The 23,276-nt window shown below is 44.3% G+C and overlaps 1 protein-coding gene across 1 annotated transcript in view; it reads left to right on the plus strand.

Moving 5' to 3' along the window:
• The window catches only part of THSD1 (thrombospondin type 1 domain containing 1), a 60,894-nt gene that overhangs the window by 356 nt on the left and 37,262 nt on the right, over positions 1–23,276 (plus strand). The window contains exons 2-3 of the mRNA XM_069205464.1: positions 9,665–9,800; positions 15,860–16,819. Of these exons, the coding sequence (XP_069061565.1) occupies positions 9,725–9,800; positions 15,860–16,819 (1,036 nt within the window). The 5' untranslated portion in view covers positions 9,665–9,724. The remainder of the gene's footprint in view (positions 1–9,664; positions 9,801–15,859; positions 16,820–23,276) is intronic.

Genomic DNA, 23,276 nt, shown 5'->3' on the forward strand with positions numbered 1-23,276 from the left:
ACGACATTGTTCATTTTAATAGTAGGGGGAAATGATTGGCTGGTTTTCAGGTAAGTGCGCATCTGTGCACATCTTTCTGTGGCCATATATCTAGTCTCACTTTAGGGAGGCAGTTAGATGGTGTAGTGCTAAAAGGACACACATTAGTGAAGACATCATTTCAAGGGCTTGTGTGGGTAAAATTATTCTCTAGTCACTGCGTTCGCCAGACTTTGGTCTTCTGTTACATGAAATGTCTGCTGATTTGTTTTTTGTGCACCCATAACTTTATGTTGGCAGGAATAGTTAGGTGCTCAGTATGGGGTTGTGCCTTTTAATTATTTTCCCTTTCATTTTCCCTGTAAAATGTCCCATCCCTATGGTACTTCTTTTATAAGTATTTATTTATTTGTGAATACCTTTATGAAGTGGGCACATCTCCCACAGCCGCTTTGCAGCAGTTGTATACTGTCAAGGTTGCCCAAGGAGTGCCTACTGCAAATAAAGGGGAGTTTGGTATGATAATGTGAGGGTAAAGCTGTTGATCACCTGGAGCTGATTTGCAGAGGTGCCCTGGCGCTTTTTACCTTCTGTTGGCATTTCCAAATTACAGAAATGGCTAACGACACTTCTGCAGCCATTTTGTAATACATATTGCGCAAGTGCATTTCTAAAGACGCCTATTACATCCCTATGAAGACTATGGCGTAACACTGCACCAACCAATGAGGTGTCCTTACTTTCCAAAGTCGGAATGACTTACCTTCTGGAAAAGGCAGAGCTGTGGTTTGAAACTGCTGACCAGCCTTCACTGGTCCGCCCACCACAGCGCAGGTGTAAACTCCCCAAGTTCTGTCCTACAAAACGCAGAGCACTTTTTAGGTCTTGCCTTTATGAGCCCTACGTAGGTATAGAGTACACTTGTTGCTTACCATGGCTTCATTATCGCTTTCACCTGCTTGTTTCTTATTCGATAGCTTGTGTGGCCTTTCCTTCCGCTACTTGGTTTACCCCTTGCCTGGAGCATGGGCCCTCTCGTTAGTTTGTCCCCCACCTCCCACCCCCATTCCACGCCATGGATATTAGGTTCTTCTTTGGCAGGGAGAAAATTACTTGCAGAACTTTTGGATCAACTTCGCGGGGAACAGATACTGGAGCTCCACTTGTAAAGGGGTGCAATTGCATCAAAAGCCCCAGTTCCTACAACCAAGGCTTTGGGTGTCGCAATGGCGGTCAAGCCTTCACAATTCTTCTACTGAAGAGCACTGTTGTACGGTTCCTACTAATTAAATAGTACTCAGTATCCAATCAACTCCCCCTGACACAACATCAGCTGTGCGTCTGCCATCCTAGAGACGCAGAAGAGTGAGGGCTGCAGAGAAGCAAAGTGGCCCCTCCTCCTCTGTGCACCACGAGTTCTAGATGCTTCACTTACTCCACAATTTTACTACATCACAATTTTTAGGTCTTGCATATGAGGCAGCTTTTATCTGTGTGTAGGCAAGGAAAGCCTATTGTGAATCAATCACATCGCTTTAAGCGAGATGAAAAAGGAGGTGGTGTTTTGGCACTAGAAGGGGCATGGCCCAAGTGGTGAAGGGAATGGCTTAAAACATGTGAACTACCGTCCTGTGCTTTACAGAGAATGCAGCCACAAAACCTAGTAAAGTGAATTTCAGTTACAATACAACATTGTTGTAAAGCAAAGAGAGGTTACAAATGTCAACAGATTCAAAGTTTTTATTTACATAAAATATGCAATGTATATAGAGTAATATTGCTAAAATCATTGGCAAAGCCAATAGGTTCCAAAAGCACGACCTATTGGCTTTGCCAGTGCTTGTTTTATACATATGCATAGGGACCCTATTTGAGGAGGTTGCCACTCACACACCATAGACTGAATGTGGTGCAAGGCAGAATCAGGTGCCTTTACTGTAAGCAGAACGCAGCAGGCACATAAAAACCAGCACGTGCCTGGAGCATACACTTGTGTTTCACTTCCAACCAGATTTTACCAGCGCAACTTTCTGCTGCAGCCACATTTGCCTTCCTGGCTTGTGGAAATGTTGATGTGTTTTATATTTAAACATGTTTCATGATTTGGCAGAATTACCATACACTAGGGCAACCTCACCATGTCCAATTCAGAGGCTGGCATGAAATACTCTGTTTCACAAACTATAAGAGAGGGTCCTGGCTGTGTAACTTTCGAATGAATTGGAAAAATCATTGGAAGTATGGAGTGATAGCACTCACCATTTAGGGCAGAATCACCAATGTTTTGGTAAATGTTTTTAGGAAAGCATGCAAGGAAACACATGCAGCTTTGCAAAGCTGATTCAGGACGGGTTACACAGAAGAAAAATGCAAAGTTCAGATATGATAGGAGTTTAAATAATATTCTATTGAAGCCTCCGTTTTGAAACTCAAAATAATTTGATCCCAAATAAGACCAGCATACACTTCCATTTTGCCACCCCTGAGTCCTTTATGAAGAATGTCCTGCCTCCTTATACTACCAAATGGTAGCTTAATTTGAGCCAGTGGTTTCCAGTGCTTAGCACTAGCACTTAACCCGTTAACTGCTGGGCCTTTCCCCTGCAAACTATGCACCCTATTTTGGCTATTTGGGGTAGTTTGCACTTAGGGCTCCAGGTTGTATGATGGAACCACGCATGCTGGAACCACGCATGCCTTAACAACGTGGTTGGAACAATGGGTGCGCTGTTTCCACACATGCCTTTACCACGTATTCCTTTACAACAAATTTTTGTTGTAAAAGCATGCCTAGTAAAGGCATGTGTGGAAACGGCATGCAAAACGGTATACGTGGTTCTATTGTACCACCTCCCCACCTGCCCTGAGGCCCAAAACTACCCCCAATCCTAATGCCTAAACTATCCCTACCCCCACCCTAAAAAAAAAAAACTATCCCAACATCCCGATCCTCACCCCTATAAAATAAAGTACCCTGACCCCCCACCTGCCCTAAACCTAAAAAAAAACTATCCTGAGCCCCAAACCCTATAAAAGTAAACTACTCCAACACCTCCCACCCGCCCTAAGCTCCCAAAAAAACTATCCTGACTCCCCCACCCCTAAAAAAAAAACTACCCTGACCCCCCCCCTGCCCTGAGAACCCCCGAAAAACTACCCTGACACCCCACCCCTAAAAACTAAACTACCATGACATCCCTCACCGGCCCTGAGCCCTAAAACCTTGCCCCCTAATAAGTAGACTACCCCTAGCCCCCCACCCACCCTAAGACCTAAAAAAATAAACATATAAACTATTCTGTCCCCCTCACCCTGGCCTCTAAGTACTAAGTTACCCCAAACCCCCCACCCACTCTGAGCCGTAAAAAACAAAAGACCCCGACCCCCCACCCCTAAAAACTGAAGCTAAAGTACACTGACTGCCCCCCACCCTAAGCCCTAAATCCACCCCACCGCTAAAAACTACCCACCAACCCAGCCCCAACCCCACTTACCTCACACACCCTCTCCCGATCCTTCCTCCTCTTCTCTCCTCCCACCCTTCCTTAAACCTTTCCCCACCTCTTCACCCCGCCCGACCCTAAATAAAAAAATACTGAAACTCCCCCACCACGCCCTTTAAAAAAAAAAATAGCCCACCCCAGATATCCCTTAATACACTCCAGCCACCCCTGCCCCAGTCCCACTCACCTCACCGCATCACTTCCGCCCCTAACCCCACTCCTCCACCCTAATTCCTTAAAAAAATACCCAAACCTCCACCTCTTACAAAAATAGCCCACCCACACCCACCGCAATCCCTTAATCCACCCCTACCCATACCCCTGCCCTGCTCACCTCACCGCATCACTCCAGCCCCTAGCCCAACCCCTCCACCCTAGTTCCTAAAAAACCCAAGACCCGCCCCTTAAAAAAAAAGCCCGGCCCAGCCCCCCACCCCACTCCCTCAATCCACCCCCCACCTTTGCCCCAGCCTCACTGACCTCGCCGCGTCACTCACACCCTAGACCACCATCACCCTAATTCCTTAAAAAAAATACCCAAACCCCCTACCCCTGACCCTTAAAAAAAAATAGCCTGCTCCCAGCCCCCCACCCACCCCAATCCCTTAATCCACCCTGCCCCTGCCAAATCCCCATTCACCTCACCGTGTCACTCCCGCCCCTAGCCCAACCCCCACCCTAATTCCTTTAAAAAAATACCCAGACCCCCTCACCGCCACCCCTTAAAAATAAAATAGCCTGCCCCAGCCCCCCACCCACCCCAATCCCTTAATACACTCCCCCCAGCCCCACCCCTGCCCCAGCCCCACTCACCTCACTGCGCACTCCCACCCACTAGCCCAACTCCTCCACCCTAATTCCTTAAAAAAATACCCAAACCCTCACCTCTTAAAAACAAAATAGCCCACCCCAGTCCCTTAATCCATCCCTGCCCGCTCACCTCACTGCATCACTCCAGCCCCTAGCCCAACCCCTCCACCCTAATTCCTTAAAAACCCAAGCCCCCGCCCCTTAAAAAAGAAAAAGACCCACAATCCCACCCCCCACCCCTGCCCCATCCCCACTCACCTCACTGCATCACTCCTGTCCCTAGTCTAACTCCTCCACCCTAATTCCTTAAAATAATACCCAAACCCCCACCTCTTAAAAAAATATAGCCCACCCACCCCAATCCCTTAATCCACCCCATCCCACCCCAGCCCCGCTCACCTCACCGTGTCACCCCGGCCCCCCACCCACCCCAATCCCTTAATCCACCCCCACCCCAGCCCCACTCACCGCATCACTCCAACCCCTAGCCCAACCCCTCCACCTTAATTTCTTAAAAAAATATCCAAGCCCCCGACCCTGCCCCTTAAAAAACAATAGCCTGCTCCCAGCCTCCTACCCACCCCAATCCCTTAATCTACCCCCCACCCCTGCCCCATCCCCACTCACCTCACTGTGTCACTCCCGCCCCTAGCCCAACCCCCACCCTAATTCCTTAAAAAAATACAAACTCCAATCCCTTAATGCACCCCACCCCAGCACCACTCACCGCGTGTAGCCCCACCCCGTCCCTTAAAAAAAAAATAGCCCTCTCCCAGCCCCTCACCCACCCCAATCCCTTAATAACTGTCCCATCCCCACTTACCTCACCGTGTCACTCCCGCCCCTAGCCCAACCCCACCCTAATTCCTTAAAAAAATACCCAAACCCCCCATCCCTTAAAAAAAAATAGCCCGCCCCAGCACCCACCCACCGCAATCCATTAATCCATCCCCACTCCCACCCCTGACCCAGCCCCACTCACCTCACCACTCCTGCACCCTAGCCCAACCCTAATTCCTTAAAAAAATACCCAAACGCCCTACCCGCCCCTTAAAAAAAATAGCCCACCCCCGGCCTCCAACCCAACAAAATCTCCCACCCACCCCAATCTCTTAATCCACTCCCCACTCCTGCCCCACTTACCTCACGACGTCCTCTACCGAACAAAGCTAGGTTGTTTCTGTGCCATAACCACACATATGCGTAGTTCAGCACATGCATGGCTAAGGCACAGAAACAGCCAATGCGTTGTTTAGGCAAGTGTGGTTACGCTTGCATGGGAACCATCCTCGTTGTATACAACGCGTGGTTAAGGACGTTTCTCAGGGCTCCATAACTTTTTTTGCACAGAAGCCATAAATGTCACATTTGAGTCCTTTTTTCAACATACTAGGCATTCTAATGGTATTCGATGTTTGTGGAGTACCTGGAGCGGACTGAGAAAATAGGCAAGATATACCAAAAAATTTAGTTTTGGGTGGAAAAATTGGAAAGACGTTCTCCAGATTTTGTTTCCCTAAAAAGGGCACATTAGACCTATCAGCCTTAGGGTGCTCTTCCCCCAAACTGTTTGCCTCACATTTTTGCTGTATCTTTTTGTTGGCTTTAGGACTTTGAGCACTTTCCACTGCTGACCAGTGCTAAAGTGCATGTGCTTTTCCCATTAACATTGGTATGTGCACAGTTTGCTTATTTAATTTACTTATAAGTCCCTAGCAAATTTGTATACCATATACCCAGGGCCCCTGAATTAAATGCTACTAGTGGGCCTGCAGCACTGATTGTGCTACCCACTTCAGTTACTCTTAAACATGTCTCAGGCCATTGCAGAGCCTGTGTGCAATGTCAGTGCCACTTCAACTTGGCATTTAAAACCACTTGCTAAGCCTTAAACTCTCCTTTTATTACATATAAGTCCCACCTCCGCTATTGCAAGGGTACCTGTTATTAAATAGGATTAGGATACTCCTTAGTTATTTTTATCTCCACTCTACACCAGTCTACTCACTTCACAACACAGCACCTCATCCTTCACATCTGCAAAATATAAAAGAACTCTGGCAAAGAGCCCTCACTGGGGCCCATTGGGCATTGCAGCACTGGCCCAACAAGGAGCTGCCCGATGATGAAGCATGACTCTCATTTGGGTTTGTGAGGGCCCTTGCTCCTGAGAGATCAGGTCCCCTGTTACGGTCTCTCTGGTTATCTCCAACCCCTTTCTCTCTTCTATATGTACCCTAAAAACTGCTTACTCTTTTTGTTTACATAACCCTTTCTGTGGGCATGTATGCTGGACCTTGATTCGCCCCCTGTTCCTCCTTCTCGAATTGAGTACCGAGGTTAGACCAATTCTTAAGGTGAAATATGACACAACTGCAAGGTTTGATGCCGACGCATCTACCCGACTGTGTGGATCCGAACCAACGCATCGAGTCTTCGACACCAACGCCTGCTCTATCCAAGGTACTCTTTCAGCAGGCTCTGTGTGAGTCCTGTAGTCGTCCTGTCTAGCATTGTGGTCAGCCTTAATTTTGGATTTACCCCAGTCTAGTTTGACCTCAAGTAACCTATTAGTGCTATTGACTTCTAAGCACTATTTCTGTTTTATTCTTTAAAAAATTCATATTATCTTCTTCTACGGATTGGATATTTGTCATTTTGGTTTTGAGTTACTCAGATAAACTCTATTTTTCTAAACCTGTGTAGAGTCTTTGTAGTGTTTTCATTGTGGTACTGTGTGTGTGTGTGTGTTGTGCAAATACTTTACACATTGCCTCTTTAGAGAAGCCTGGCTGCTGAATGCCAAGCTACTAGAGAGTGAGGACAGGTTATCTCTAAGTGTGTATCTAGCTTATCCTGACTAGAGTGGTGGTTCTTGCTTATACAGGATGCGTACTCTGGCAACCTGAAACCCAATTTGTAAAAGGGCATCAACAAATAGTTGGCTGTGCTAAAGGCATCATCTTCCCTGCTTTCACAAACATGCAGAGCTGAATAAAAAAACAAAACAAACTATATTTTTATCACAATTTTGGCATTTTTCAAAGAGGTAGCCCACTTTTCAACCTACTTTTAATTTGTGGTGGAAACCAGCGTAAAACCCATGGGTGATCCATGAAATCTATAGATTTCTAAAAAGTAGACAAAATTCAGAATTCAGCAAGGGATCAGATCCATAGATCCTTTAAGGTTTTCCCAAAGAATTTAAGTGTTGAAATTAAAAAGTATTTAAAATGAGTATGCAAAAATGGCCATTTTAGTGACAACATTTTCGTCTGTAACTTTTTGTCACAATGGGCGATTTACAAAAGTAATATATCATTACGTCTACAAGATCCTTCTGGTTGCTGGAACATATAGAGTTTTTAGGTTCTCAAAGAACCCAAGGTTACAGGACGCAGCAACTGAGATGCAACTTAGAATGATTTTTCTTTGTGTACTGAGTATAGAATATATAGAATGAAAAATGGGTATCAAGGAAACATATGTACTTCTGAAATGGGCACAAGTTATGGAGTTTAGGAGCAGTGGTTATTTGTATATCTGAATTTGTGGGTACCCGTTTGAGCATACGATCTTGAGGGTATTTTGTTTTATAAAAAAAATCTAACTTACACACTGGCTTTCATTTTAAAGGCACAAATGCAGACCACATGTTTAAGGTCATAATTTGACCCTCAAAGACCCCTATACCACAGCCCTGAGGTCAGGGTACCTCCAGCCTAACCCCCTATTTCACTTTTCATTTGATTTCTCACCCCTGGGGACCGTGTCTGCTTACCTAAAATGGTGGCCACAACCTCCTGGTCAGATTGCGCCAGCGAGTCACAGCATTCCTGTTGGCATGCGCATTAGCGAATTTGCCGCAATCACTGTAAAAACATTGCGACTGATCTGCGGCCCTAGATATACACATTTATTTCCTATCCAATATCTCAAAAACTACTGAATGGATTTTCAACAAATATGCAAAAGCGTAATCAGTGTACCAAAACACATTTTTTGACCCACCTTTTTCTCAGGCCCCACTTGACAGATCACTCTGAAGATTCACATGCGCAACAAGAATTACAGGCACACTATTTTTTTGGATAATATGGTGAAGATTGTCAAACAGGGCAAAAACGCTTTTTCTATGGAAACATGGCCCTAACTCTTAACTACCTCGTGGCGACTGCCACTAGGTAATATATATATATTTTTATTTTTTTTCACTTAAAAAAATAAATGTTGCAGGGACGTTCTAGTTAGGCTCACATTTTAAATGTACAAAACCATAGAAATCCACCTGTTATAGTTAGAGTTATCTCAAGTAACTATAGCTCATGCCGTAAGGGAACTATAACTTGCACCTCCGCCATTCACAGTTTTTTATTCATTAATTCGACTGCTAATGCTTCATTTATATTTTTGATAATGTTATAGAAGTTGCCATGAGTGCTGTAATATGCACCCCCCACCCCGTTCAATATCATAATTGCCCCTGGGAGGTGGCGGTCCCCGGGACATGAGTAAGCCTTTCTGGACCAAGACCTACCTTTCTCCCAAATTTAGTGTGATTTCGTCCAGCAGTTTGGATGCTATTCTTGTTCAAAATCTCTACGGAAAAATGCATGGGGAAAAAGCATTTTGGGACCCCTGCTTTTCCTTGGCCCCCACTTGATGGTTCACCCTGGAACTTTCCAGACAGATGCTCAAGTAAGGTTGTATTTTTTTAAAAAAGTTTATGAAGATTTATCAAACGGCATCAAAATTATTAGCAAAACAAAAAACGCTTGTTCTATAGAAAGTAGGTCCTAACTAGAACTACCTAGTGGCAATATATATATCTTCTAAGTAAATATATTAGGAGTTAAGTATGTTAAATATTTATATGCTTACCTATATATAACCTCATAATATTGTGAAACTTGATATTTTGGCTATCTTATGTTAGCATAATACCTTCCCTGTTAACATGAAAATTTATTTACATGCCCTTACCACATAGGTTGGCCACATTCTGTTGATGTCCGATCAGAAAAATAACAATTTATTGACTGTGAACTACCCAGGCTAAAAGAGACAACTCGGTATAAACAATTCCTCTAATATTAGATGTTGATAGCGGCTGTGTAATCCATTAGAAATAGAGCTCACACATTCTGTTTTTTATTTTCTGGAAGTGCAGTGAGGACAGCTTGATTAATGGTTCTCTGTGAGCTAATTTTGACAATGGTTATCTCTCTGGTGTTAAGTGTATAGTTAACGTGCGTTATACCATAATTGGGTGTTTGAAACAAAGCTATTGTACCAGATAAAGAGGTAAATTTAACATTCATGTCTGTTGTAGGTGGTTTCCTCTTCGTAATATTTTTGCATTTAACTTTCAGAAAGCGATCACAAAAATGGCATCTTTTGTGGCTGAGACTTAAATCAATGATTAGGATGCCATGTGCTCGCACAACAGAATGAAACAGACATTGAGAGATTTTTCCAACATATTCCTTGTGATACTGTGTGATTACGGTGAGTATTCTACATCTCAAAGTAAACAACATATTTTCATATTTGCTTCACTTTTTATAGCTCCAAACGTCACCTTGTGCCTAATTCCCTAAGATGTGTTAAACTGTCAATATATAGGCTGGCTTTATGAAAACACATTACTACCACACTACCTATTGTAGTCCTTGTGTCACTAAGGGTGGGTCATGCTCCCTAGAGATCAGGCACCAATACCTGCTTTTCAAAAGCGCCCCAACATTTTAGGTGTGAATATACACATCTTTATGTGTTCTAGAGCACTGGTTCCCAAACTTTTAACATCTGTGAGGCCCCACTTTATCATTACTGGAACCCAGTGACCCCCACTGAATCATTTTTGGAATCCAGAGACACCCTACTGAGTCATTACTGGAAGCTTGGGACCTAATATGTTAATATTATTTAATTTTCTAAGCAGTCGCGGACCCCCTGAGGAGACTTCGCAGACCACACGTTGGGAACCAGTGTCCTAGAGCTCATGTCCTAACAAAACAAACATTTGGCATACCAAATGCATCTAGCTTTCCTGTAATACTTACTGCAGACACTTGGTGGCACCACAATTCCACATATCACAAATTGTGAGTAGAAATTGTAGCCACTTTACCTCTGACACAATAAGGTCAAACAATCAATGTAGAAATCCATATTATATCAGGGTGGGAGGCATGGAAATCATGAGCATGCCAACAGATAGCTAAAGCTGTGTGCAGCCTGATGCTAAAAAGAGAACAAGCAGAGTACAGAGAAGGGCTTTAGAATGTTGTTTTCCTTTTTTTTGGGAAGTGAACAGTTAATATTAAAAGGTTGCTTGGGGAGAGATGCACTCTTTTTGGATCTAGCCAGAGATTATGTGATAAAAAATATGTACTAATGGAACTTTGGGGCAGCCCCTGTTAACCAGAAAACAACTACAATAGCTGTAAACCCAGCAAGTACCACAGCAGTGGCCACAATTGTAATGACATAACAGGGACTTTAGCTGCCACCAAGACATGGACCAAAGCACTGACTACATTGGCAACCAAATAGAAATCATAGCAGTGACAGCTACAGCTGTAACCGCAGAACCAATAGTAGCTGCCCCCAAGGCAGCAACAACAACAAGAGTCTGAAGAGTAGCCACAACAGGTGTGACCACAACTGCTAACAGAGAAGATACAACAGTTGCAACAATAGTCACAAGTGCAGCAGAGATCACAGCTTGAGCCACAGTTGCTGCCGTAGGAGGGACCACTGAAAACACCACAGCTATCATCATGTCATGGACAACGGTAGAAGCCACAGCTGTAACCAGAGCAAAGGCCACAACTGCCACTTTGACCCTGTTGCATGGGCTGCAGAAGTGGCTTATGGTTTGACCACATCAGGGAGCACAGCAGCACCAGCATAAAAGGGACTAAATCACTTACAACAACTGCCAAAATGACAGAGTTGAAAGCAACAACCACAGCTCCAACTGAAGGAACCATAATAACAACCACTAATGCCACAACTATGAGGGACCATATCAGAAATAACTTCTGTCTAGAAAGCAGTGACCACAGATGTGCAACAGAAGGGACTCCAGCAAAGACCACAACTGCCACCATGACATGGACAACAACCTCTGTGAGCAAGGATAGTACAACAGCATTACCCAGAGTTATAGCCACAGCAATGTCAGCAAACACACTTGCCACAACAGCAGGAACAACAGTTTTCACCTCAGCTGCCAGCAAAACATCAGCAACAGTTGCCACAGCTTCGAGCACAACAGACCCAAGACCAGCAACCACAGCAGTAACAACAGAAGTGAACACAGCAGATACCACAACTATCACCATGGTTGGGATCAAAGCAGTGATAAGAGGTACCACAACAGGCACAAAGCATTGACCCCAACTTCCATCAGAACATGAAGAGCAACACAATATTAAGAACTGCCACCACAGCAACCACATTAATGATCACAGCACCCACACCCTCAACACTGGCTGCTCGCCCGCCTGCCTTCAAGCCTCCCCACAGATCACCTGCAGACTCTTCTCCTGCCGGACCTGCACCTTCACCAGCCTCCACGCCAACGACCCACCCACCAAGGCAGGACACAGCCGTCTCAGATGTGTCCTTCTCAACACCCGCTCCGTCCACAAACACGCTGTAGAGCTATGGAATCTACTTGACTCAGCTTCCCACAGCATAGGCTATTGTAGTGACTACAGCTGCAACCTCAGCAGAAAAAACAGCATCAACCACTGCTGTCACCATGTCAGCAACAACAGCAGAGATATACCTACTAGCATAGCGGATATCGTAGCAGCAGCAACAACATAAGATACAATAATAGACATAACATCTATGAACCCAGCCACCATTATAGCAGCAACAGTAACTGTAGCAATATTTGCAAGCACAGCAGTAATGGCAACTGGTACCACAGCTACCAGTATGACATGAACAACAGTAACAGCGACAGTTGTAATAACAATGTACATCACACTAAGGCAGATCAACAAAAACCACAACAGCAGGCACCACAGTAGCACAACCACTTGTAACCACAGCTGGGACCAATGCAGTAATCTCATATCCCGCTACAGCAGGCCTAGAGCAGAAATTGCTGTCAATACAGAAGAAAGCACACCTGCTGCAACAGTAGTGGTCTGATAAGCAAAACAGTTGCCAAAGTGGCAGGGGAATAACAGGTGCCTACACAGCAGGAACCAGGGCAGCAACATGTGTCACCATGGAGGGGATAACAACAGCTGCCAGCAGAGTATGTACAACAGCAGTGACCATAGTTATATTCATAGGAGATACACCAACAAAAACAGCAGCAAAATCACAGATGCCAAAGCTAGTGGCACTACAGCAAGGATCACAATAGCAACAAATGCATCTTAAACAGCCACCACCACCAATATAGCAACAACCACTGCAACAGTTGCAAGCAGAGCACTGAACACAGTAGCAACTTTAGCTGTAACAGCAGCAGTGACCATGGAATTGGCTGCTGGTGTCACCATGGCTGGGATCATACCAGTTAACACAGCTGTAATCACAGTAAGGAACACCGCATCAACCACAACTGCTACCAAGACAGCAACAACATAATTGACAATAGCTTCTACCACAGCAGGGACAACAACCACAACAGATGTGACCAAATCCACCACCACAGTAGCAAGAACAGGTGCAACAGTATTTCCAAGCACAGCATGACCACAGTTACCACAATGACGGGGACAGGTTAGACCAACATAAATCTACCTAAAGCAAAGTCCCCAGCTGTCACCATGGTTGGGACAACAAAAGTGACAACAGCTTTCAGCACAGCAGGGACCACTACAGCAACAACATCTGCCAACATATCAGAGACCTCAACAGCAACAATTGCTGCCAAACCCCCACTGACCACAGCATTAACCACATGTTTTACCTCAGTAGGAATGAACACAGCATGTATATCTGCTACAATGGCAGATAAAACAGCAGTGACCTCAACTGTAACCAAATTAAAAACTGTAGCTACCCCACAAATTGAGCAACAACAGCTTTAAGGACAGTGGGGAACAAAGCAGCGACAGCTGTCATGATGCAGTGACAAAGCTGCTACAACAGCAGTGACATCAGGAATCAGAGGAATAACCACAACTGTTGCTATGTCACCATGTCATGAACAACCGCAGTGACAAGACTGGGACTTCTAGAGAGACAGGGACAACAACAACTGCCACAAAGCAGGAACCACGACAGAAAACAGACCTGCTACCAGAATTGCTTCAAAATCTGCAAAGGCAGTCACTTACACAGTTCATCTACAATAACAGCAGAATTGAAAGCTACCACCATGGCAGGAACCAGAACAGTGAGTCAGTTGCTACCATGGTAGGGGTAACAGTGAGAGATGTTGCTGCAGCAGGTAGAGGTGCAGCAACTAAAGCTGCTACTATGACATATGTAACCATGGCAGGGGCCACAGAACAACAACAGTAGCCACAAAATGTGACATCAGCCACCACTACAGCAACAACAGCTACAGCAGTGGTTGCACGCACCCCAGGGATCACAGCAGTGATTCTAGCTTCTATTATAGCTGTACCAACCAAAGAGGGACCAACGTAGCAGCCAGTGCTGCCTCCACCACGAGGTTAACTAGAGGAAAGATTGCAGCTGTCACCCCAGCAGGTATAACCGCATCCACAGCACCAGGACCCACAGCAGCATCCACTCTGTAACCACAAGTACAACAGGATCCATATCGGCTACTACAGAAGGGACAACGTAGTAAGAACATGTGTCTCAAAATCAGCAATTGGAGCTACTGAAACAGCAGTGACCACAGCTGTACATTAGCAGGAACAACAACACCAACAACAGTTGGTAAACTGGAGCAAGCTGTACAGGGAAAAGTGTAATTTTATACTATTGAAGTCTTAGGAATCGTTAATTAAATGTATTCCTGCCTCTTGGACTTTATTAGGCCAAGGCCGGTTCACTTCTTTTCATGAGTCTTGTAAAGGGTTCTCCAGCAGGGGAGCTGCCATCTTTGAAAGTAGTGGATTAGCGCTAAACCCAGTTTGCGGTCTAGTTGGTGGCGGAATTTAAAGCACGGCTGCAGCGCATCTGCACAGCAGGCACGTTTAAGGTACTCCAAACACAAGTTTGTCTGCACCTGAATAGGGCAAGGGCCAGGGACCTTGACGGTTCCAGTTTTATTTGTGTAGAGAGAGAGAGAGACATTTATCTCATCAAGACACCCCATCATGACCTATTTCGCACCCTGTTCTAACTAATGCTTTTACCATGTTGCCTTGACTACATAAACACTGGCACACAGATCAGAAGAATATGGGACCTGTTCCTAAAAGTGTTCTACCCGCACCAGTCAACGGAAATATAAAGATACCAAGATACCCTGGGAACCAATATTCAGTAGGCAGGTCATTTTGTGATACCCTGTGATTGGATTATTTGGGGTGCGACCTTTAAGTGTATAGGTCTCATCACAAATCGCACATCTCCTTGGTTTGTGAATTGAAATAGTACATCTGGCCCAATGTTCTGTCCCACTGTACATCTCATAATCAGCCGTTAGTTTAGCTTCATATTGACTTGTCCTTCCTTAACAGCTTACAGATGTTTTGCTGTCATTTAATTCTACCCTTCATTTAGTTTGATTGGGAGAGTTTTTCAATACTTCTCTTCTGCCAACAGGAAACATCTATTGAATTTGGCCACTCTTATCGAATGTTGAAACCAAGTTAGATAAGGGAAGGTTCCTACAAACTGTGCTATGACATGTGATTGGGTGATTTGGTCCAGGTACAGGAGCCATAACACACATGATAGGGCCCTAATGTACGCAAAATAAATGGGACATCATGCACTGCAGTACATAGTAAAGAACATCAATCCATCAATATAGCTGGGATGCAGTAGACCATTGACACAGTTTGTCCTAGGTGCTTCTGCACCAGTGATAACTAGGTGGCCTCCAGATTAATTGATGGATATTGGTTGCTGTCTTGAAGAGTATTTGTGGCAGGAGAGGCAGCCAATGTAACATACAAAAGCATTGCAAAGTATAATTTATTGTGTACTCATTTTTCAAGGTGACCTATTGTTATAGTAATTGACTCTGACACTAATTATTTTAAGCCAGGGTAGGCTTATGTTTTTTTTTAAACAGCTGTTGGTATATAGCATTTCAGATGGTAGCTACTTCTTTTTTGCATCCTTATTATTTTTTATATATTCCATTGTCATCAGAGTTTGGGGTTGTTGATCCTGCACCTCATGACTATCCTGTCACCTTACCACCAGTAACATGCAATTATATAACATAAATGTATCATGTACTTGCTGCAGCAAGTCTTTCTTCATGTATCCTGATCCCAAAATCCATGAGTAATACTGTGAGCTAACCTTATTAGCACATTGAATTACCACTGGATTTAGCACAGGACATAAAATGAGCCACATATGGTAATAATGAACATCTCCAAAATGCAGTTTATTTGCTAAGCATATTAACATAGACCTTTTGTGTGTTGCAGTTCTTGGAGAAGACAAATATCTTTTCTTGGAGCGATCAAGCCACATAGCTTTGAGCAAGGACACTGTATACGTGGAGTACCGCTACAAGGATAATGACACCATAACTACAAAGAACATGTCTATCACACTTCTGAACGTCAGCACCAACCAAACTATTGCAGTTAAAGACCTGTCAGTGAATGAAGGAGTTGTTGGATTTGAGTGCTTCTATTTCACCACTGCTGGACACTATCAATTTACAATGATCCAGAAGGAGGAGAACGGGAGTACTGTTGAGTTGAGGAGAAGGGTGCTGAATGTCACATGGCCCGTGTTTCACATCGACCTCAACAGGACCCTTCATTCAGCGGAAAGGTCGTTCCTGATTGGAGTGTTCACAAATGAACAGTTGTGTGACCTTGCAACAGCTGAAAGCTTAATGGTTTCTGTTGATTTCAAGCATAGGAATAGCCTTCAGGATTTGGGCAGTCTAAGCTTTGAAGAGGCACTGTCAAAGGGCACAAGCAAAACAATTCCCCTTTCTAGCTCACAGTGGGTGGAGTTTGACTGCACTCCCACTAGCCAGGATGTCTTCATGGTAGTGTCCTTGAAATCATTACAGGCTGGCTCAGTGATTACCTCAACAGGGCACATAGACCTTGTGAAGAGATTTGGATATAAGCTTGTAGTTGCACCTGAACAAACTTGTGACTTGTTGGCAGATGTGCATGTTGTGCCACCTCCTTGCACCCTTCTCCGTGGGAAGATTGTTGTCTACAAAGAGGCCCCAAGGCCCTCTGGTGAACGTATAGCATCACTGGCTGAAACTGTCATATACCCAGGGAATGACCACATGGAAATCAATTGCACTTTGTTTGAACTTGGAGTTAATAAGTACTGTTTTGAATTTTTTATGGTATCAAGCAAAAGCCACTTTTTTTCCAGAGCGAACGAATGTATAGCAGTACGGCGGGATATAGGTTTGTATTAAAACTCAATAGTTTAATGTCTGATTTAAAAATTGAAACATATCAGAGGGGTATTACATGACAACTACTGTTTTCTGAAATGCAGTTCTTTAATGGATTCAGGTTTTTGGCTCTGTACTACGTTCAAGGGGCCTGTAGTTTAGCTGAATAATGAACTAGAAGTTGCTACTTCAAGATGCCAATCTTTCATTGCTGACGCTCCCTCAGTGCCCAATGGAATACATTAGATTTGTTTCTCTTCATAAACGGGTTGGAGCAGAGGAGAATTGTACAACTGTTAAAAACCTTCCTACCAATGGCAAGATCACAGTGTTGATGGTACTCATGACCAACATCATAGCCGTCTTCTGTGTGAGAGATCAAGGGGCCACTTAGTCATTGTAATTCTGTCAGCTTACAGGGAGCTGTGGGACTTGATGATTTAGCAGTGAAAGCCTCTCCTGGTCTCCTACTTTGTGGGAGTAGAAAACAATATGCAGGCAGCATGAGCAGGTTTAGTCATCCACCTCACGAGTCAAAGTCCACAAGAAGTCCTTAGATCCATATTTGAAGGCTAGGCTCACCCACCTGTCATCACTATCCAACTGAATTCCAGATACAATCTGTTTGCTTCCTTGATGGGCGGTTGACCTCTTATTGGAATTGACAAGAGCATTTCTTGCAGCATCTGTGATTCAGAAAGTCTTTCAGAAGATCAGCCCAGGATATTAAGTCTTTCAGTATCTGCAGGTTCATCATACCATGTTTGCTTCTGAGATCTAAGCCATCTGCTATACATGGACACACGTGCATTCCACAAATGAAATCACTGCTGTCCATGGAGTACTGGATGGTGATTCATCTATCTCTGCCATTTTTCAGCTTGACTGTCTGGTTAGCCTTTCCCCTGTTGGGCTTTCTGAAGTGAATGTAGATGTCCTGCCAACAAGACCTCCACAAAGGCTCAGTTCAAGAGCAATTGACTGAAGTTTTATTATTGGTCTTTATTAAAACATAAAAACATGGTTACTTTCGAGTAGAATGATATCAAGACGTTTCCTCTTATTTGGCTGAATTAGCTGTGCAAAAGTTTCGTTGTGGCCATATGGGACTCCAACTTAGTTTTACAGCCTATATCAATTATTCAGCATTCCATTGCCAATCAGTACTACTATTTTATTTTAGTTTGCAATCCCAAGAAAGCATGTTGGGAAAGAGTTTTCCCACTCTGGTCTTTCCCTGTTCCCAAAATATGCTGTGGAGCTAGTGCTAAGTGATATCAGCAGGTGTCAATTAGGAGCCTGGCGGGAACGCCGGTGTGTTCTCCTTAGGCAGGACCTGGAGACCAAAGCACTAGGAAAGGAAGAAGCGGGAGTTGGATTATCCTGGTATCGCTTCGGGCAGGAGCCATCCTAAATCTTATTTTTTAAAGCTTTATTTATATTTTGAGTGATACATCAAGGAAAAACAAAGCACACAGTGACCTTCTACTATCCATTGCATACAGTGCAAATAGATTCTGAAATCAGTAAACTCAGCAGACAGTGTTGTGACAGTGAGATCTTTCATCCTCCAAGCAGTCTTTCACAAAATCCCCAATCCAGTCCTTCTTTCGGGGTCATTCGCCCCTCTACCTCCTAGATCTCCAGAGAAATTACACTGGTTTCACACAGCTCTTGTCGTATTGCTCACCACCTGTCGCACGCCGGCAAGATAAGTTCTCAACGGGCTCGAAATGTCCCTGGGGATGGTGTTCCTGGGCAACAGTGTGCAATGTCAGCATTCTCATTGCATGATGCTGTGAGTCAATTGTCTATAGAGGGGAGTGATGATTTCTAGTCAGAATGGTTGATGAACAAGTTGCAAGATCTATGGGTGAACCAAACGTGTTAATTTCCAAAATTCTTCTTCATTTCAGCTGCAGTTCTTTGTTATGATTGACACAATGAAATGAAGATGAATTTTGGGAAGTAAACACACGTTTGATTCAACCATACATCTTGGAAATTGTTCTCGGAATCGTCAACCATTCTGACTGAAATCATCGGTGTGCTTCTGTGTTCTTTCATAAAAAATTTCCATTCTGGGACTTCTGTTCGTGACGGATATCTCACCCTTGGTGGTGAGGTGAACATACCATTGGATCATCTTTGTAAGGATCGTCGTAACATTCGACAGCCTACCCCTTACTGTTGTTTTATTTCTGGATGTACAAACAAATAGTATAGCCACCAATATGTTTTTTTGTTAACATGTGTACAGAGGGCAGTGGACCTCCATTCCATGACATAGCCATATGTCTTTTTCCCAGCAGGAGTGCCAGGCCAACACGTTTTCTAGAGTGTTTAGGTAGCCCTTTAACATCACTCAGAAGTGTCATCAGGGTCACTGGCTGAAGTACCAAGCCTACAATGTCACCCAGAACCTGGAACAACTAGGACTACTAATTTGCATTCACTGTACAGTTCTATGCCAAATGTATAAATTCTGCTGCTGGTTCATTACTTCCCTTACAGGTATCAGTGTCCCGCATCCCAGATCTACATAGTTGAACTGGGGTGTTAAAGCTTTGATGGAGAAAATTATAATGCAGCAGTCTAAATCTTAAATTCATAGGGACCTCCCTAGTGTGGTGACGGCTATATTCCCATTGTGTATCCGTTACCAGTGCCTGCCTCCCAGCGGTTCCTGGGCCGGTGGTTTACTGTAGACATTACAGGGATGATTTTGCTAGTCAATGAGCCAGCTGCTGCGATGCTCAGCAACCTCCACTCCGCCAGCTCCTGGGGGGTAAACAGGGAACACCCTCCGCACTGTCTCCCACATCCTGATATACGTAAATATCGCTAGTAGTGTGTGGCTGACCCTTTTTTTATATTCAGTTAAAGGGATACATCACAATCCCTCATATACGTTCCCTAGTGTGTGAAGCTGTCTGTCCCGTAAATGACGTATCACCAAGGGTTCCTTGGTAAGTGGCAATATAGGGTTGTGTAGCAATTTTATATGTGGGGAATATATGCCATCCACCAAAGAGATCCGGCCAATCCCGTCCATGCCCACAATGTGCAGTCCACTACTTGTATGTCGGCGCTCTGCCTAGTGGGGTCTTCATGATAATATCAGCCAGCTTATGCTGGGCTGACAGACCCAGTTCCAGATCCTGGTGCAGCACCTGTGATACGTATGGAACCAGTGTGTGGCAAATTGGCCTTGTGCAACATAGTAATATAACTCTAAATGCTGAAAAGCAAAACTACTCTACTCATATGGTCTCTGAAATAACCTGCAGGCAATTTATGGTTGTTTGACCGCCCAGATTACTTTAATTGAAGCAGATTGTAGCCTACTGCAGAATCCGCGGGGTAGTGGGATCCGAATATTTTGGAACAAGTAGATGAGTTGTGTGACTATCACCATCTTTATAAGGGCAGCACGTCCCACCATTATAATGGGTAATTTGATCAATTTATCAATATGGGTTTCAATTCTGTCAATGAGAGTACCATAGTTCTCACATAGAATCATTGTCGAATCCCTAAGGATACGGATCCCAAAATAGCAGATCCAGTCCCTTTGCCACTGCAGGGGATAACAAAGTCATGGTACAACTGTGCAGTTCATGGGTGGTATCATAAGTGACTTGAACTACTTTATGGTGAAGCCCGACCAGCCGTCAGAATCTGTCATTTCTGCTAGGATGGGATCTAGGTTACTATTAGGGATTCTGATATGAAGTAGGATATCATCCTTGGCATCCCATACTGAATGCCCCTATTCACATGCACTTATTGGAGTATACTAACCAGCGGCTTCTGCGCAAAAGCAGAGATTATTAGGGACAGAGGTCATCCATGTCTGGTCCCTGGTTATTTGGCCATTAGGGCAGATAAGCAGTCATTCAGTTTCTTGCTGTTGTTTTGGTATAAAGCAAGTTCATCCATTTCACCATTGCTGCAGCAGACCCATTTTCCTCAACATTGCTGTGAGATATGGCCATTTGATAGAATCAAACGCCTTAGCAGCATCCAAGAACACCACCAGTGCCCTCCGCTCAGGATGGATCTGGTGAATGACAGTCCTGTGCAGGATTACCAGGCTTCAGGAGAGTGATGATTACCACTTCCCACACCGTGGGTGGGAACTCACCTTTCTGAAGGGCTTCATTATGCATATTGAGCTGGCGGGAGGCAAGGAGATCACCGGTTTCTTTATAAAATCCACCTGGAAGCCCAGCGCTGCCTGGTGCTTTACCATTTGTGAGATCTCTGATGGTGCAGAGTACATAGTCTCTGCTAAGTGGGGAACATAACAATTCTCACTCCTCCCTTTCCACCCAGGCCAATGTGACTTGCTCTAGATAGTCCACGAGCCACTTCTCATCTGCCGGGTACTTGGAAGCGTACAGGGTTTGGTAATAAGCAGTGAATTCTACTAGAATATCCACAGAGAATATTCATTTGGTCCAGGCATGCATCATACAAAGGCTCAGAGTCCCAGCACTCCCCGAGTCAAAGGATTTGCCGATAGGATCCAGCGTTTCACACAAGCCAGCCAATGCATGTCATCCAACAGCAGTCTGTACTAATCCGCCACAGGGAGCCATAGGAGGTACCAGGTAGACTCAGAGACCACAGGCACAGACCGCCTACTCTGGACATCCCAATCCCTATCACCAGGCACAGGCCTTCACAGCATACACAACACTGCCACCACATCACTCAACATCACTAAGGGATTGATTTGATACAGCCCCACTTATTTGTCTATTCCTGTGTCATGATTTGCTGTGTGCCTTAAGGAATTGGGCTGCTGCCTGATGGTTTGTAATGGTGTGCTGTTAACTATTAAAATATAAGCAAAAGGATAAAAGGACAACTTGTTCCCTTCATACGCAATTTTGGTGTGGCTTCTCTAGCCAGCATGAGGATAGTACCACGATCCCTGTAATTAAGAAGATTGGGCAAGATGAGTTATCATGGTCTCCCTGGGATTGGTCTGGGTCCCAGGGTGCTGTGTACCCTTTACACCACAAAGTGCTGGGAGAGCTTTTTGCCTTCAAAAATAGTCACCAACAGTTGTTCCACATACTCTTCCATGTTCTTCATCGTTGTCATCTCTTTATGCCCAAAAATGTGGATATTAAATTGAGGGGATCTGGCATCCAAGTCCTCACTGCTCTGCTGGGGGGGGAGTGAATGACTGGGCCCCTACCTCACCTGAGGTATGAGAGAGGGAAGAGGGGTCACTCCGCTGGCTGTCCCCACCTCTGGACCATTGCAGGCACCTCGCACCCGGTGCAGTCCCGTGCGACCAATGCAGCAGCGGCAATCAAGCTCTGGACTGTGAGGCCTAGCCGACCGGCGTGCCTTCCTCCAGCATGCATCAGTCCAAAATGTGAAAAATATATGCTCAGTCATCTAAGGGTAACCCTAACTACATGTACCCTGAATGTGAGTATGACCAGTCTTTGATCCGCAATGGCTCCAGTTTGCGAAATTATTATTGCAAAAATACTGCCCATAATGATCTTCATCATCCACATTCATGAAAACTAGAAAACACAACATACAAGAAGGGGACTCATTGTTCATGGATCAGAGAACTTGATTTACAAAGTGAGGGCAATAGAATCACACAGGTGCAAGTAATGCACCACAAACAGTTTCCCAGGTCCTGGCTTGTAGAAGAAATGTAAATGGGACAAAGGTGGCTATATGCTTTGATAGTACATATTGGGAGATCAATTTAGGATCTCTGTAGGCCAAAGTTGTCTGTAATAGACAACTTTAGTCAGGAGTCGGGAGATCAGAAGTTTGAATGGTCACTTAGGATAGGCACCTCTCAATCCTAGCCAACAATGGAAAAATAGAGAATACGTTCATAGACAAACAAAATATGGCAGGAATGGGACAACTAGGTAGGATACATAAACCATGACATACCTCGTTTAGTATAGCAAGTGTGCTGCAGGATTATATGCTGAACAAAGCAATACTTTGCATTCAATATTTGTGTTAAACATTTGCTTACATTATAAATAATGCTCCAGAATTATGTTGCTATGAAATTCCTTTAAATACCATCACAAATATAATTGCCATAAGGCAATATTTATTCATCCTTACAGTAAAAGTGAGTCTTTGCTGCATCTTTCAATGGCTTAAGTGAATTACTGGAAACAAAGTTCAATGAATTTCAGAACTCAATATTGCTTCTTCGTCAAGAAACTGTTCCCAGATATTATCCCATTTCTATAATGGGTAAGAAGACACAAATCAGCACAGCGTAGTGGATATTGTGTTGTTACTTATGGTAGTCTTCGTTACCCCGACTAAGGTTCTCCTCGTACCCATCCTTACAAAGTGAGGCGGTCCCACCTCCTGACAGGCCCCTGAAAAGCTAGTCCATTTTTTGTTTTTATTATATTAACCCATCCTACCCTCTGCCATGGATGCTAGAACAAAAA

This window comes from Pleurodeles waltl, chromosome 8, assembly GCF_031143425.1.
Source record: "Pleurodeles waltl isolate 20211129_DDA chromosome 8, aPleWal1.hap1.20221129, whole genome shotgun sequence".
Lineage (NCBI taxonomy): Eukaryota > Metazoa > Chordata > Amphibia > Caudata > Salamandridae > Pleurodeles > Pleurodeles waltl.